Source organism: Megalobrama amblycephala, linkage group LG12 (genome assembly GCF_018812025.1).
Source record: "Megalobrama amblycephala isolate DHTTF-2021 linkage group LG12, ASM1881202v1, whole genome shotgun sequence".
NCBI classification, from domain to species: domain Eukaryota; kingdom Metazoa; phylum Chordata; class Actinopteri; order Cypriniformes; family Xenocyprididae; genus Megalobrama; species Megalobrama amblycephala.
This window is the reverse complement of record NC_063055.1, coordinates 16,567,296-16,583,921: the sequence shown is the minus strand read 5'-3', so window position 1 is coordinate 16,583,921 and position 16,626 is coordinate 16,567,296. Positions and strand designations below refer to the sequence as shown.

The 16,626-nt window shown below is 38.7% G+C and overlaps 1 protein-coding gene across 1 annotated transcript; it reads left to right on the top strand.

The window, feature by feature from the left end:
• Positions 1–11,329: 11,329 nt before the first annotated feature.
• Positions 11,330–15,505, top strand: rfk (riboflavin kinase). The gene is made up of 4 exons (XM_048209901.1): positions 11,330–11,721; positions 13,309–13,460; positions 13,607–13,709; positions 13,823–15,505. Exons 1-4 carry the CDS (start codon positions 11,640–11,642, stop codon positions 13,969–13,971), a joined length of 486 nt encoding a protein of 161 aa, XP_048065858.1. The 5' UTR covers positions 11,330–11,639; the 3' UTR covers positions 13,972–15,505.
• The last annotated feature ends 1,121 nt before the right edge of the window (positions 15,506–16,626 follow it).

Sequence of the window (16,626 nt, the reverse complement as noted above, 5' to 3'; positions counted from 1 at the left end):
TTTGTTTTTCACTGCAGTAACCATCCTGACTTATTTTTGCAATTATCCATGTTTTAAGTATTTGACAAGCTGGATGCATCAAAAGTTTATTCCAAAAACAACTGCGCCACAACTGATAAACATACTCCGTTAAATCTGAAAATAAATCTCGGCGTAAAATCCACAATGGTGTCAAGCGCTAAAATACTTTTACAAAGACATGCTGAACTCCGTCTTCACGGAGGGGTTGGACAGGGGGGCAGCTTGTGTGTGCCATCACGAGTGCTGTGTGTGTCTTGTAGCATGTCGCATCAAACTTTTACCCCCCACGGACGTGCTCAGTCTGTCTCCCAAACTTGCGCAGACTTGCATTATGTCAGCTCGCGCTTTGCCACCCCATTTGCTGTAGCTGTACTGCTGTGCGCGCAGACAGACTTATCAATCAAACGCGGCTTGATGGATTCTTCAGAACGATGGAACGATCGCCTCAGAAGAGCTGCGGAGTCTCGGAGCGCTTTTTTCTTTGACATAAGGGTATGCAAAGAGTGTAAATGGATGAACGGTTGATTGATTCTCGCCAGCGATGTTGTTGACAGCAGGAAATGTGTTTTGCATTGACTGTGTTTGCATGGGAATTTGCACGGGGCATGAGTTATCGAGCAGGAGTTTGGACCTTAGGCGATTCTACATAATGATGGCAGGTCGGAGAAGCCGAAATTCACTGTTTAACAGCCGTTACCTGTGGAGGGCCTGCAGAGAGAGAGCGTACAACCACAACAAAACAAAACATTACATATTTAGAAAGGTTATAAGGCAGAATAAAAATATTTTGTTCTTGCAAAAATATAATTTTGTTGGATAATAAAGATCTATCACAAATTGTTTTATGGGTGGCCCTCTTGACCCTCAGGCCCAATGTATAGGTGATGCCATAGTGGGCCCCTCTGGGCCCTAACATTACCGAATGTCCCCCTGACGAAGGCCCCGTGTTTAGGTGTCATCATTACTAAAGAACTCGCAGAGAGATTCACGTTTACACGAGTGTGTGTGTGTTTGGAAGAGTGTTACTAAGAGGGGTATTAAGACTAGATATTGTCAGAGCTCTCATCAGGGTATCTGTAGTGAAAAACGACCCTGTCCTAGAGATGGTAATAATGCAATGGCTGCACACAGTTTTCCTGTCAGATTTACTTTTCCCCCCCTCATTCTCTTCCTCACTTCCTGCCTTCATAGCAACCTCTCCATTTATCTGTGTCTGTCAGTATTTCCTGTGGAATGACCTACAAGGACATAAAACTAAATAAACAAATAAACTTCTTTCCTCAACATCTCTCAGCAAGTGTATTATATGTCTGAAGAACAATTATAACATATGCACTTTTTTGTGGGTTCTCAGCGTGAAATTTGCTATTTTTGAGTGTCATTCACCACGCAATAAACTTTTGCAATGTTTCACAATGCAACTTCAAATGTGTGAACTGTTACAAAAAAAATTAAAGATATTTAGGTGACAACATCTTTGTCTTTCATATCCCTTCATTACCAGCGAAAGCCCATATATTTTTTTAACTATGCAGTCACCTTTCAAAATTCGCATTAACTAGTTGAGCTTCTGAAGTACTTAAACCCACAAAATATCAAGAAAATCTACCTCTGAAGTGAACAGACTGAAATTATATCACAATAAGCAAGTGTGGTGTGAAAGTAATAATGATTCAATGCTATTAAGTCTCTCTGAATATTAAGATAGAAGTTTTATCCAGTTTTGACACAAATCATTAAAAAAATTAAAATAATAAAAATCTAAATTGATCTCAAAAAGGTAAATTCTAGATTAAAGACTAAACAACATTTGTGTTCATTCTGAAATAGGCCTATATGTAAGTGCATTTTTAATAAAGAAATGACATAACAAGCCTTCATTATGATTATGTGAACATAAACAAGATTTGAAATAATGTTACTTTAAGTGCATTTCAAACAAAGTTACTTAAAACTTTGAGGGAATATGGTACATTCAACGATAAACACATAAATAAGAGATTTTAACAATTGCGCTACGCACACACACTCAAAAACAATCAAATTTTGTTTTTGATCATTTCAAAAGTCATAAAAATGTGATAAACACTGCAGCATTAAAGTAAAAAAAGCAAACATGACGGCATGTGTGATTAGCCTCTCCTTCAAACACGAAATAATCGTTGTAGACACTTTTTCACTTCTATTCAAAACACACATGGGGGTCCCATTACATCGCTGTAAAGCTTCTTAAAAAAAAGTGTTCAAAAGCAACCATGAAAAGAACAAAAAAAAAAAATCCATTCTCCAGAGACAAACAAAACCATTAATTAAAACAAGCTTTCAAACATCAATCTCTCTGCCTGTCACAAAATTATCATAATCTGGGAATGTTAAGAGTCTGTAGAGTAAACAGTTAATTTAGAGGAGTATTAATCAAAAAGTCTGGCTTTTTGTACCCCCTCTGTGCTGTGGCACTTGCACTTTTTCATCTAGCGCACTTTGTACACTTTGCACAGAGTGGGGGCAACTTTTAATGCACTTTTCCATGTGTGTACTTAAAGGATGCCATGTTGTAATTTTTCTGAAACCCCATTTACCTTCAGTATTTTAATGGAAGGTTTAATACTGAGACAAGCGTTCACTATAGTATGACATCCAATACTGTATATTTTTAAAAACATAATATTTTCATAAATGGATATATTTTTGTAACATAATTTCAGTATTTTTTTAGTATTTACTGTAACACCCATGATGTACGATTAATGCAGGGTAAACTTGAGGTAGCTGGGCTGTATTTTCCACAACAGTGTCATTAAAGGAATAGTTCACCCAAAAATGAAAACTGTCCCATTAATATACTCACTCTCAAGCCATCCTAGGTGTATATGACTTTCTTCTTTCAGCCAAACACAATCGAAGTTATATATTAAATAATATCCTGGTTCTTCCCAGCTTTGTAATGGCATTAGATAGTGCCCAAATTTTTGAAGCTTAAAAAAGCATATCCATCCATCATAAAAGTTATCCATACGACTCCAGTGGGTTAATAAATACCTTCTAAAGCAAAAGGTTTTAAATATGGATATTTTATCACTTCAGAAGGCATTTATTAACACACTGGTGTCTTATGGATTACTTTTATGATGGATGTGCTTTTTGGAGCTTCAAAAACTGACCCTATTCAATGCCATTACAAAGCTGGGAAGTGTCACAAAATCAGCCAACACCACAGCACCAGATCCCATCACTCCACCCACACGATCTCAATCGCAAGTACCATGGCCCAACCAGTGATTTGTGAATTGAACGCCTCATCGATGCATCCTCCAGCCGCTACATCAGCTGTTTCCCCTCCAGTACCTGTTCATGAGCCCATGCAAGCGGATTCATAACACCTCACTCGTGTGGAACGCAAAAGATGCATTAATCAACATCTATGTCTCTACTGTGGAGCTGATGGCCATCTCATGTCGGAGTGCCAGGTATGACCCTGTCACCCAGCGGTAACCATTATTCCTGAGATTTCTTGTCTGAATCATACCAAGACGACATTAAATACAACTTGTTACTCTGTTTCAGCGGAGGCCCTCACTGACTCCAGCCACTGCCTCAAACATCTCCACCTCCCCTTCTCGCACCCACTAAACATCAGTACTATTATGTGAAAATCGCTGGGCAGAAGCATCATCACCCATTGCACTCCGACCATCTCTCTGCAAATAGGATGTCTCCACAGCGTGCTGGAGGGTTCTACAGCAAGCCTGGGACGCCCGTGGATGGAACAACATCGACCCATCAACTCCTTGGCCAATGGGGACATCTTAAGATGGAGTGATGGATGTTTTCAGAACTCCAGTTACCCTTCTGCAGACCCAAACATCCATAACTGTGAATTCCACACCTATCAAGAGCCAAGAACCCAATCAGGAGGTTGAAATTCCCCACGAATATCGGGCATTCCAGGATGTCTTTAGTAAGCAGCTTGCCACAAAACTTCCACCACACCGGACATGGGACTGCGCTATTGACCTGCTGCCTGAGATGGTTCTACCCAAAGGAAAGTTCTATCCTCTGTCCATCCCAGAACAAAAGGCCATGGAGAAGTATACTGAGGAAACAATCACTCAGGGCTTCATCCATCCATCCACTTCCTCTGCCGCATCCAGCTTCTTCTTCGTAGCTAAGAAGGATGGAGGTTTGAGGCCGTGTATCGATTATCGCCTGTCCAACTCACCCTCCATATTCCAGGACTTCATGAATGAGGTGTTCCGGGAGTACCTCCATCGATTTGTCATTGTGTATATTGACGACTTAATCTTAATCTACTCCCAGACTATGGCCGATCACCACCAGCACATTACGCAGGCCCTACAAAAACTGAGAGAGAACCACCTATACCTACACCAAATTAGAAAAATGTAGTGCTACGCTCGACTAAAGATTTTTCTGGTCGACCAGTAGTCATTCATTTTAAGCGATTAGTATTAATAAACCATATAAATCATAATAAAGAGCCTTTAATGCCTACATAGCCTAATCAGCGTTCATTGTGGAAAAACACCCGCTTTCTATAGATATATTTTTTATGTCTGTGAGGCAAGTTTACATGGAGTTTCGGTTCTTTTTTTTTCTTCTTTTTTTGGCGTGCTCAGGCTCAGAGAGGCATGCTAGAGAGACGTCAGAAAGCGCACCATGTTTGCTTTCATTATTTTACAAAAGCACAAAGTTTTGTTGTTATTCTAAGTGCACACAAATAAAAACAGGCTCTTTACAAATTCAAAAGATGTATTACTTTCATCTGTATGACCAATAATGATGGAATATTTTAAGTGCAAGTGATCGCACGCCTCCATGTTAGCTGTCATGCAGTAAGCGTGCTACTCCCATCCACCGTTAAAGAACTTCAAAGATTCCTTGGCTTTACAAACTTCTATCATCAATTCATTGCCAACTACAGCAAGATTGCCTCACCTCTCACATCACTGCTCAAGAACCGGCCCAAGTCTCTATCCTGGGATCCATCTGCTACAGAAGCCTTCCAACATCTTAAGGATGCCTTTTGCACTGCCCCAATCTTAGTCCATCCTGACCCAGAACTACCCTTCATTGTCAACACTGGAGTAGGGGCAGTGCTATCCCACACGACAGGGGAATCTGCCTTAACCTCATCCATGTGCATTTTTCTCCAAGAAACTGTCCTCGGCAGAGCAGAACTATAATATTGCCAATTATGAACTGCTGGCCATGAAATTAGCTCTAGAGGAATGCTAAACATCCATTCGAGGTGATAACTGACCACCGAAATCTGGAATATCTTTGTGAAGCTTGCCGACTCAACCCCAGACAAGCACAATGCGCTCTATTCTTCACCTGATTCAACTTCAAGGTAACTTACTGACCCCAGTGCAAAGAACTTCAAAGCAGATGCCCTGTCAAGAGTCTATTCACCTGAAGTATGTTCCACACCTCCCGAACCAATTCTCCCTCCAGCCATCATCGCCAGCCCCATCCAATGGTCTCTGGATGACCAAATCAACGAAGCCATCCAAACCGAACCACCTCTGCCGGGAGGTCCTGAGGGGAGATCGTACCAACTGCCTTGCACATCCCCTTCATGGACTCAGTACACTCCTCTTTAAGCTCTGGACACCCAGGCAGCCATCAAACCCTCTCACTCCTCCATCAGCACTATTGGTGGCCCGGTTTGTGAGAGGCTGCCCCATTTGTGCCATTTCCAAGACCCCCCATCACTTACCTGAAGGTAAATTGTTGCCATTGCCCATTCCCAGACAACCGTGGTCCCATATATAAGTCCATTTCATGACTGACCTACCACCATCAGACAACCATACCTGCATACTTATTGCTGGGGACAGATTCTCCAAGGCTTGCTGTCTCATCCCTCTTAAGGGCCTTCGCTCTGCCATGGAAACTGCTGAAGCATTGTTTCAACACGTATTACATAACATTTGGAATACCAGAGGACATTGTCTCCAATCGGGAACCACAGTTCATCTCAAGTGTCTGCAAATCCTTTTTCCAACTGCTGAGGGTCTTGGTCAGCCTCTCTTCAAGATACCATCCACAAACCAATGGCCAAACTGAAAGTAAAAACCAGGAAATTAGCCGTTTCCTGAAGACATAGTGCCACAACCAGCAGCACAGCTGGGTTTGTTATCTCACTCGGGGTGAGTACGCTCAGAATTCCCTTCGTCAACCATCCAACAGGGCTAACACCCTTCCAGTTCATACTTGTTTCCAACCACCCCTGTTTCCCTGGTCAGGTGGGCCTTCTGAAGTCCCAGCTGTGAACCACTGGTTTGAGGTAAGCGAGATTGATTGGGACTCAGCACACATCCACCTACAGAGGGCAGTTCGGACACATAAGAGCCAGGCCGACACAAGAAGATCTGCCACTCCCACTTACCATCGGGGACAGAAGGTCTGGCTCTCCACCAGAGACATCTGTCTCCGACTCCCATGTCACAAGCTGAGACCCCGCTACATCGGTCCCTTCACCATCCAGCGTCAAATCACCAAAGTCACTTACCATCTCAACCTGCCAGTACAGTACCATATATCACCCACATTCCACTTATCACTACTCAATCCTTATACTAATCCTCTGGTGCTGCTGACGTACCTTCTCCTCCTCTTCCAGTAGAATCCGAAGGGTCCATCTACAAGGTGAACATCATTCTGGACTCTCGTAGACGAGCCGGCTGCCTTGAGTACCTGGTCGACTGGGAGGGGTATGGACCAGAGGAATGCTCTTGGGTATCTCGTGATGACATTCTGGATCCCTCCTGGCTCACAGAGTTCTATCAGAATCACTCAAATCGTCCAGCACCTAGGGGCCGAGGTCGTCCACGTTGCCATCATCTGAGGTCTTCAGGAGCCGCCCCTGGAGGAGGGGGTACTATCAGAAAATCAGCCAATCAGCCAACCACAGCACCAGATACCATCACTCCGCCCACATGATCTCAATCACCGTAATTCTAATCACACACACCTGCAATCACTAATTATGGACTTCCATATAAACCAGCACTTCACAAGCACTCACTGTATGGTCTCGTCAATGTTACCCTGCATTGTCACCCGACTACTCACCTTATTGGACTGTGTTGCTTTCTTTGTCTTCTTATGTGGCCCGCTCCACCTGAAACACACCATCACAAGAATTCTATTTAAGCTAAGTGCCTTACCTGCTGTTGATTCTGAATTCCTGGCAATAAACTTTTTGAACTGCATTACCTGAGTCTCCTCTTCTGTAGTGTGACAGGAAGAGCCAGGATATTATTCAATGTAACTCCGATTGTGTTTGTCTGAAAGAAGAAAGTCATATACACCTAGGATGAGTTGAGGGTGAGTCAATTATGGGATAATTTTCACTTTTGGGTGCACTATTCATTTAAAGGCATAGTCATGTCAGAAGTGTTGAGCTGTGGTGCTTAAATGGGTGACGCAGGTTTGAATCTGGCCTGCAACATGTTTCAATCCTATTCCCGCCCCCTTCTCTCTCCATAATCTCTGTCTAATACACAAAGAAAAAGCCCAAAGAAGATAGTAGTCAAAACATTAAACAAATCTACTGGGGACATTTGCCCTGTCTATTATCAGCACGATCAGTCGTCTGTGAGTGCACTGTAGCTGCAGTAAGAGGAGAGTGGGGCAGAGATGAACAGATGGTGAGAGAGTACCATAGCAGTTGAAGGTTTATTCACAGGTGTGTTTAAGGAGTCAGTGTGTGCGTATAAGGGGAAACTAAGAGAGCTAGAGAGATGGGGGGCACTGCTGTTGTAATAATGTTGGAGTGGGTGTATAATGTGAGTATACAAGCTGTTAATCTCTCCTGTGTAGCTGTGTTTAAATGTGTTTATGCTTCATTAAGCATGCATTACCTGCTTCATTACTGCTGTGTTGCAACCACAGCTAGCGAGTCTCACGCTCTGAACGTGGGTGTGTGGAAGTTCATCGGTCTCAGAGACTAACCCGGGCCTGACAGGACTGACTGCCACACCAGCTTCCTCCTTAGAGGTATTTGCTCTTTCTGAGCTTTTTCTTGCTTTACTGTCACTTGTGTAGTGTTGGAGGTAACATGAGGGTGGGTACATGATGACAGATTTTGCATACATAAATACACATACATTTATAGATTGATTCCTATATATATATATATGTTTATATATATTTGTTAAAAAATGTATTAAACATCACAGTAAAGTCTGCAATGACTAGTGTGATCACTCCGTACTGTGCCTGGGCCTGCTTGGAAGATGTGGGCCAGAGCACGGTTCAGTTGGGCTTGAGCGCAGTACGCATGTAGTGGAGCACGGAACAGCTACTACTCTTGTGTGCGCTACTGTCATCATTACGACAGCAAACATCTTTATTACTAGTACACTTTTTAATTAATTTAATTAATTTTAGTGTATTTGGGTTTATAACGGGTCTGGTTCTCACCTTATTGATGAACAGGAATTTTAGTTTGCGAGTAAAGCTGTAAATTCATCTATTAACGTCAGCTGCCTAAAATTAAAATATCTTCTTTTGTGTTCAGCAGAAGAAACAAATACAGGTTTGAAACAACTTGAGGTTGAGTAAATGATAACAGAATTTGCATTTTAGGGCAAACTATCCATATTTAAAACTTTATAAACTATAATAACTAGCTTAACTATCCTCTGATATGTGCATTGCAAGTGAAAATTGCTGCGCTGCATAAATGATAAATCTATTAGGCAATCTATTAGCTAAAGTGCTTTCTTCACATTTTCTTCCATACAAAAAGTTGCATCGTACAGTATATGACGTAACCGTGAACGTTAAATGCAATGTGAGTGCAGGCCAGCAGGGGATTGGGGACAATCACGCTTGGGCTCTGTTCAAGGCAACCATGCCTAGTGTGAGTACACTTTCATTTACACCAAGAACAATAACTATTGATAACAATATCTATAGTAACATCCACACCAACGGTCATCAGTTAGAAGTCTAAAGGGTTTGCGTCAGAGGTTACTCTTTTGGTGTAAATTTGATGCGTACGCTGTCTGTTGGAAGCTAGTTATTATAACTGATAAAGTTTTAAACATGGATATTTTTCTTACAAAAACCCATCGCTTCACTTCAGAAGGACTTTATTAACCCCTTGGATTACTTTCATGATGGATAGATGCACGTTTTTGGGCTTCAAAATACAACGCCCCATTCACTACCATTATCAAGCTTGGAAGAGCCAAGATATATTTTAATATAACTCTTCTTGTGTTCGTATGAAAAAAAGATTGAGGAAATCATAGGACAAATCAAAAGATAAATTTCATTTTTGGGTGATCTATTGTGCATGTTTTTAAACTGATTCTGACTGGCAGTCATATCAGATGGGAAAAAATCGTTCTGAAAGTGATTCCAGCATAAAGCAGGATGAATTCTGATTAAATGTTTTTATCATTCATCAGCTGGAAATCATTCTGAAAGTAATTCCAGTGAAATCTTTTCTCTGTGCTGTTGTTATAGTTGTGGTGTGGACTATTCTTTTGTATTTAAAACGATTTTTAGAACTATAACTTCATCGTTATAGTTAAAGGCCTACCATCCTTGATGTGAACGGGCCTTAAAAGAGCCTTTAGGCTACTTTTTCAAATCAGTAATAAGTGATGCATGTTTCTGCTTTTAGGGGCCCTCAAAAAAATGAACACATATAATGTATGGGATAATGTACAGTCAGCCGATCGTTACTGCAAAACAATAATATAAAACAATATAAATCATAAAATTAATTTACGTTATTATAATCCAGCTAGTTAATTAGCAATTAGTAAAGTGTCTCTTACCAGTTCGCTGTTCTTACGAAAGAGGTTTTCGTTTTTTTGCTTCCAGAAGACTCTGGAGCTTCTAGCCATTTATCAAAATTTGTATTTTTACCATAACAGTCGTCCGAGGTCATTTTACCGTAAGATGGTTGAAATTCCTGACAAGATGATACTAACTAGCGTTTGTGTGAAGAGAGAGACACCACGGAGTGATAACAGGAACACAAAAAGTTGCACCGTATTTAGGCTACAAGATCGTTTTCCTGGCAGAGTGGCGGTTTTTTAAGTGTGTTTTGACGACTGTTACATGTTGCTATTGACCAGTCACTATCAAAATTACTATGTTTTAAGCACGCAGTTTTTATGTTTTAAACACGCACATTGTCAGAGCCTATACAGCATTATTGTTATATGTGCATGGTTATTCACAGGATGTAATTGCGAGATTGGAATTGTACGGGGGAAAAAATAAAAATAAATAAACCTAATTAAACCCTCCCGGTTATAATTTTTATGTTTTAATCTGTTAAATAATAATTAGCACAATAAGAATTTACATATAAATCAATATTATAGTTTGGATAAATATTAATTGTATTAATATTTGGATGATTCTTTCCTCAGAGTAATATATATATATATTCTTCATTATTAATTATTTTTTACAAAATTTGTCAACAACAGTATTAGTGTTAAAACAGTGGACTGAGGACTTTGAAACATGCTAAAAAAGGAATGCAACTGTATTTTTGTTTGATTGCGAATATGTTTATTTATTCAAATTAAATTAATTGATAAATTAATACATTTAATTTAAGATATAGGCTAATGCAAAAAAAAAAAAAAAAAAAAAAAACTATTATTTAAGAGGGTGTGAAAGGAATAGTGTTACAGACGCAAATGATGGAAGAATGATTGAGAGAAAGTGCTCTCATACTCCACACCTCCAGATAAATGGCGACACCTTCTGGTCACTGACTTCCCTTACAGAACAATGGACTATGGGTTCGATTAAAACTACCTTTAATGCCTACGGAACGGAATTTGCATTGGGAAACGCACCCCAGGTCGGTTAGTTGCAACTTATTGTTATTTGTAAAAATTATTTATCAAACAGTATAATAAATATGAATAAATAAACCTTCCCATATAATTAATTCATCATTCAAATTCATACTGAAGCTATTTATACGGTGAGGTAATTTAACGTGAATATATCTAAGACAAAGGTCTCAAATAATCATATGACATCTGACCTTTTGTAGATTGTGTCACATGATGACAGTACGAGTTGGGAAGGTCTCTAAGGTTGGTTAGTTTGCTACTTCATTTTTCCTGCCATCGTGTATGAACAGGCAAAAAATCTACAAATTATTATTTTTTATTTAGTCACTAATATTAAATCAATAATTCAGTTCTCGTACGAACTGAATTATTGATTTAATATTATTGGAAAAAGTTCGATTTGTATTTAGTAAAATTGCAGGACTTTTATTTTGAATTCATCTAACAGGAAATGCGTAGCAAGGTCGTTGTGGAAAAAACTGCTAGTGTGATGAGTGCGAAACTCACCGGGTACATTACTGTGAGGATCAACGTACTGACCTGTTGTATCCCAGAAGATATCGCTTCTTCATTTAGTCTCAAGATTCAAAACAGCTGGGATTGAGACTTAAAGGCTCTTCATTATCAAAACGATATTCACTGGCTGAAAACGAGCACGTTAGATAAGAGAGAAGAGTCTAGAATCAGCAGGGTCACTGTCCGCACCAGAACTGTCAACTGACTGGATCAGTGAATCACTTAAAACGCGTTGTCATGAGGAGTTTGCCTTATTTCTGCCGGGGACAGGTTATCCACGGATTCGGACGGGGAAGCAAAGAACTAGGCATCCCAACAGGTGAGAATAACACTTACAGAAACATTTTGTCCAAAAATAAAAATTCTGACACTATTTCCTCACCCTTGTATTGTTTCACACCTGTCTGACTTTCTTCCGTGAGACACACAAGTGAGTGTTACTATCGCCGCCACTTTTGTTGAATGGGAAAAGATGCAATGAAAGTGTACGGTGGTGACCCAGGCTGTCAATGCCTAACATTCGGCTTAAAATGAGTGAATGATTTTTGGGTAAAGGAAATTCGTAAAATAGTATTTAAACACATGATAATGTTTACGCTTTATGAGTTAAAACATAAATTTGATATGTAACGCGGAATTAAACCGCTACAATTTGATGTTCAGTTGTAAAAACGGTGCCAGTAAATTTATACTAGTATTAAAAAATGTAATGTTTTCAACTAAAATTCTGCCCAAATCATTCTTAGGATTCGGTAATATTTCAGTCCCCCAGACTTTTAAAATAGTGGTTCACCATAATAAAATGGTAAAAGCTTTCACGGTTCTTTGGTATGTCCGTTATAATAAATAAAATTAATTATTGCATTTAAATACATTTTATTATAAAATATATTATTTCTATCGTACACAAAGCATTTTGTCATGTGTCTGAGGCACTTTTTGTATATAAAATATTTAACTGCAGTGTCTATAATTTTTGCCAATATTCTATTTATTTGTGTTATTTTCTTGTGGAAAATATTTTTCTAAAAAATGCAAGATTTATATATATATATATATAACAGACTATAAAGTTATGTCCTCAGTCTGAACTCAACCCCTTCTCGCCAACCATTCTCCGCCTATGATAATTTAGACTCCACCCATATGTGACATAATTGACCAGAAATTACATAATTCAGGTCTCTGGTCTAACATTGCTGCAGAAGATGGTAATTATTATCATACTTTTTATTCACATTTTGCATATTATAGTTTGGGGAGGGTACTATTAAGCTTAACTACTCAACCCCATCACATAAAATTAAGACAGAAAATGAGATTTTTCAACCTTTCTCGCTCGTTGTGACAACTAGCCTATGCCACTCCCACTCCATTCTTTTGATTCCAGGAACCGACTGTTGCACACTGTGAACCCCAAACTCTTACTGGAAATTTCACCATTTTGTAAACCATTTTGTATTGACCCAAGCTAATGGGCTTCTTCTTGTGACTTGCCAGTTACTATAACAAAATTTTTTAATAAAAAATATTAAGTTATGTAGTGGTTAGAGTAAATAAAACAAAATGTTTACAAACAGTATAAACATGTATTTTTTGTTCTCCTCATGCCACAACAAATCCTTTAAATTTACCGGTATTCAGAACAGGAATAAAAAATATAAGTATAAAACAAACAAATAATATAGCATTCATTATAAACATTTATACTAGAAGATACAGTAAAACCATTATTTATGTTTGTGTAATTTTATTTGCAAGTAGCAACGTATTTTCCGATAATGAATGGCTGTACACGATCCCTTACTTCTTGTCAAGTTTTAATGAATCTGTAGCTCTACATAAAGATCTTGTTACAAATGTAAACGCACATCCTGATAAAATGCTCTTTCCATTCCGATCCCAGCAAACTTCCCAGAGTCGGTTGTGGACAACCTCCCTGCTGACATCAGCACGGGCATCTACTACGGATGGGCACGTGTGGGTAAAGGAGACATTCACAAGATGGTGATGAGCATCGGCTGGAACCCTTACTACAAAAACACAAAAAAGTCTATGGTATTTTCATATCAACCTTTCTAGAGGGTGCAAACATCTACAAGCTGTTTGACATCTGATATCTTTGCATTCATTAAATGTTAATAGTGATTAACATCACATGTATCTGATGTCAAATATCATGTATTTATCGCTCTGTGTGACAGGAAACGCATGTGATCCACACGTTTAAGGAAGATTTCTACGGTCAAATATTGAGTGTGGCCATGGTTGGTTACATTCGCCCTGAGAGAGGATTCACATCGCTTGGTAAGATGCACTCCCACATCACATGATCTCACTGACGCCACAACACCTGTTCACCCACCCAAACAAATGTGTTCGCATGGTTACATTAACTCACGGTTTTGTCTTCCTCACAGATGAGTTGATAGCAGCGATTCATAGTGACATTGAGGAGGCGAAGACAAAGCTTGATCTGCCTGAGCACTTGAAACTGAAAGAGGATAACTTCTTTAAATCGTCCGTATCGACAACAGCCAATCAGATCTTGAACGGTCATCAACTGTAACACTCACTCATGATCACCTCTATTTAAAGCCAGTTTATATCATATGCAATTTGTTGTTATTTATGTAAAAAGAAGATGTCTGTCCCCGAGTGGTGCTCTGGTTAAGTGCAGGCACTGTGTACGTATGTTCATATCAGGTAGCGCTTTTGTTTCTGTATATAAAGCAAAAAGAAAGATGGTTACTAGAATGACTGAGCTATTATCACTGCAGTTCCCAGGTTAAACGTCACAGAGCCCTTCCCAGAATTCAATGTTTACCACAGACCTCTTGCAGTGAAGCTATGCGAAAGTCAAAATCGGTCTTTGTTGAAATTCCTCTTTAGTTTGGTCATTTGCCTCCACCTTCAATTTCATTATTGTTCAAGAAAGACTTTCTTTACATCAATAAAATGCTTTAACAATAGTTATAATTAATTGGCAGCCCTCCTCTTTGAGAAGAAATTATTCTTTTTTTTTTTTTATGGTTCTCAGAGAACCGTGACTAGAGGTGGAAGTCCAAGGTTGATGTACATGAATGTAAAACTGGGCAGAGAGCGAACAAACAGTGACTGAAGATACAATCTGGCTGTACATAGGTTTCGACTATGTACATATGTAATAGTACTAAACCTTCACATAAAATGGCTGCCTTTTTTTCCTTTTACCTTTTACATTTGTAAAGAAACCGTAAGAGTCGAGTTAGAACATGTAGGTTTACAAATGTCCTTTTTATTTACCTGTTTCTCCATGTTGTGTTCCTATATAATGCATGCTTGAAACGTGCTGCTAGTTTAGTGTCAGACTACAGCAGGGATGGGCAGCGTTGGTCCTGGAGAGCTGCTGTCCTGCAGATTTCAGCTCCAACCTCAATGAAACACGCCTGAACAAACTAATCAATGTCTTCAGGATTACTAAGGCTAAAGGCAGGTGAGTTGATCAAGGTTGGAATTAAACTCTACATGACAGCAGCACTCCAGGACCGACTTTGCCCATCCCTGGACTACAGCAATCCTCTGTAAAGGTGTGGTCCTATCAGTGAAATTTCATGGGCAAAAAAAGGTTCATTGTCAATAGTGTAGAGATGTATGAAGCACAGCTCACACAAATCACTTTCAAACCAATCAGCTCTCTGTTGGTCAAAGCAGCGAATTCACGTGACCAACTTGAACCAGTTGTGAAATATGCATTGGGGAAATTTTTCATCCTCACGCGAAATACCCAATCACATGATTCCTATTGATTTTGCCTGTGAAAATTTGCAAAACAGTGGTAAATGTGACCACATCTTAATGTAGGCACAGAAAAGCCATACTATTTAAAACCTTTGTTAATGCTGTTATCTTCACAAAGATGTTTAGACGCTCATCTAGACAGGACCTTTATATGTTAAACTGCTGCTGCTTTAAATGTTCGGTACTGTGTATGTGTTTTTTCTTTTCTTTTTTGGTCAGGGCAGTGCCTTAGATATGTGAAATCGAACACTAACACACAGTGCACAAACAAGCATTCCTTCAATGTTGACACCTACTTGTAAGCATTAAACAAAAATGCCTTATGTGGTGTTTTATTGTTGTGTGTTATTGTGAAACCACATGCAACTCTTTTTGATGTCATATAATAGAGATGTGAAATGAGAACCAGAAATGAATCTGTGGTAATAGCTTTACAGATCTATTCTTAAATTATCTTGTCAGTTTTCCTAATCTGAGGTGCGTTTCCCAGAAGCATAGTTAGACAACTATGGTCACAAGTTCCATTGAACTCGATTGGTGCATGGTAACGGAACCCATGTGACCATAATTGGCTTTGCTTCACTTTCACAAACTGAATCCTTAGATTATACTTTTTGTATCACTTTTAAATCCCTGTGTAGCTAACAGTCTTCTAAGTAAAACTATTAAATTTTTTGTTTGTTTTTGTTAATTGAACTAAAGATAACTTAAATGGCAACTAACTGAAATAGTTAAAGTACTAAAATGACAAACTAAAAAAAATATAAATTAAACAAATATTTCAAAACTATTAAAATGACAAAAGCACATAATTACTAGAACAAACCTAAATAAAAATAACAAAAAAAATGAATGCACACTAATAAATAATAGTATATAAATAATACTGAAATAACACAGGTAGCTATAGAACCACATTCTACTGATTTTGATACTTTTGATTGAAAAAATGCCACAGTACTGTTTTTTTGTCCTGTCTATGAGGCGATGTCCCATCTTAAGAGTCTTTTCTCTCACTGTAGCTAAATATTTGATCAGCTTGTTTGGAGTGGCTGTAAAGATAATGTCCTGAAAACAGTTTTAGATACCCTCAAGGCTAACTGAACTGGCTCTGATTTCATTTTGTTCATTGCACACAATGCCAATAAGATCAGCTGACATTTCAGTAAGGGTTTCCCATGCAATCAAAGAGCTTAGCTGGATTTTATCTAATGGATTACTTGACTGTAGTTAATCCTTGGTCACATGTGCACTACCCTTAAAAGAAAGTTGTTGTTTTTTTTTTTTTTTAATCTTGATTTTTTTAAAGAAGTTTCTTATGCTATGCAAAAATACTGTAATATTATGAAATAATAAAATAACTTAAATATTCACTTTTACATATTTCATGAAGTGTTTTGATGAATAGATGTTTCAAAAGAACAGCATTTATTTGAAATAGAAA

Bases quoted from the DNA above. Each gene is read 5' to 3' on its own strand.
- rfk (XM_048209901.1), top strand. From the start codon at position 11,640: ATGAGGAGTTTGCCTTATTTCTGCCGGGGACAGGTTATCCACGGATTC. The intron at 11,722-13,308 runs GTGAGAATAACA...TTCCGATCCCAG, and splicing joins AGAACTAGGCATCCCAACAG to CAAACTTCCCAGAGTCGGTT. The intron at 13,710-13,822 runs GTAAGATGCACT...TCTTCCTCACAG, and splicing joins GAGAGGATTCACATCGCTTG to ATGAGTTGATAGCAGCGATT.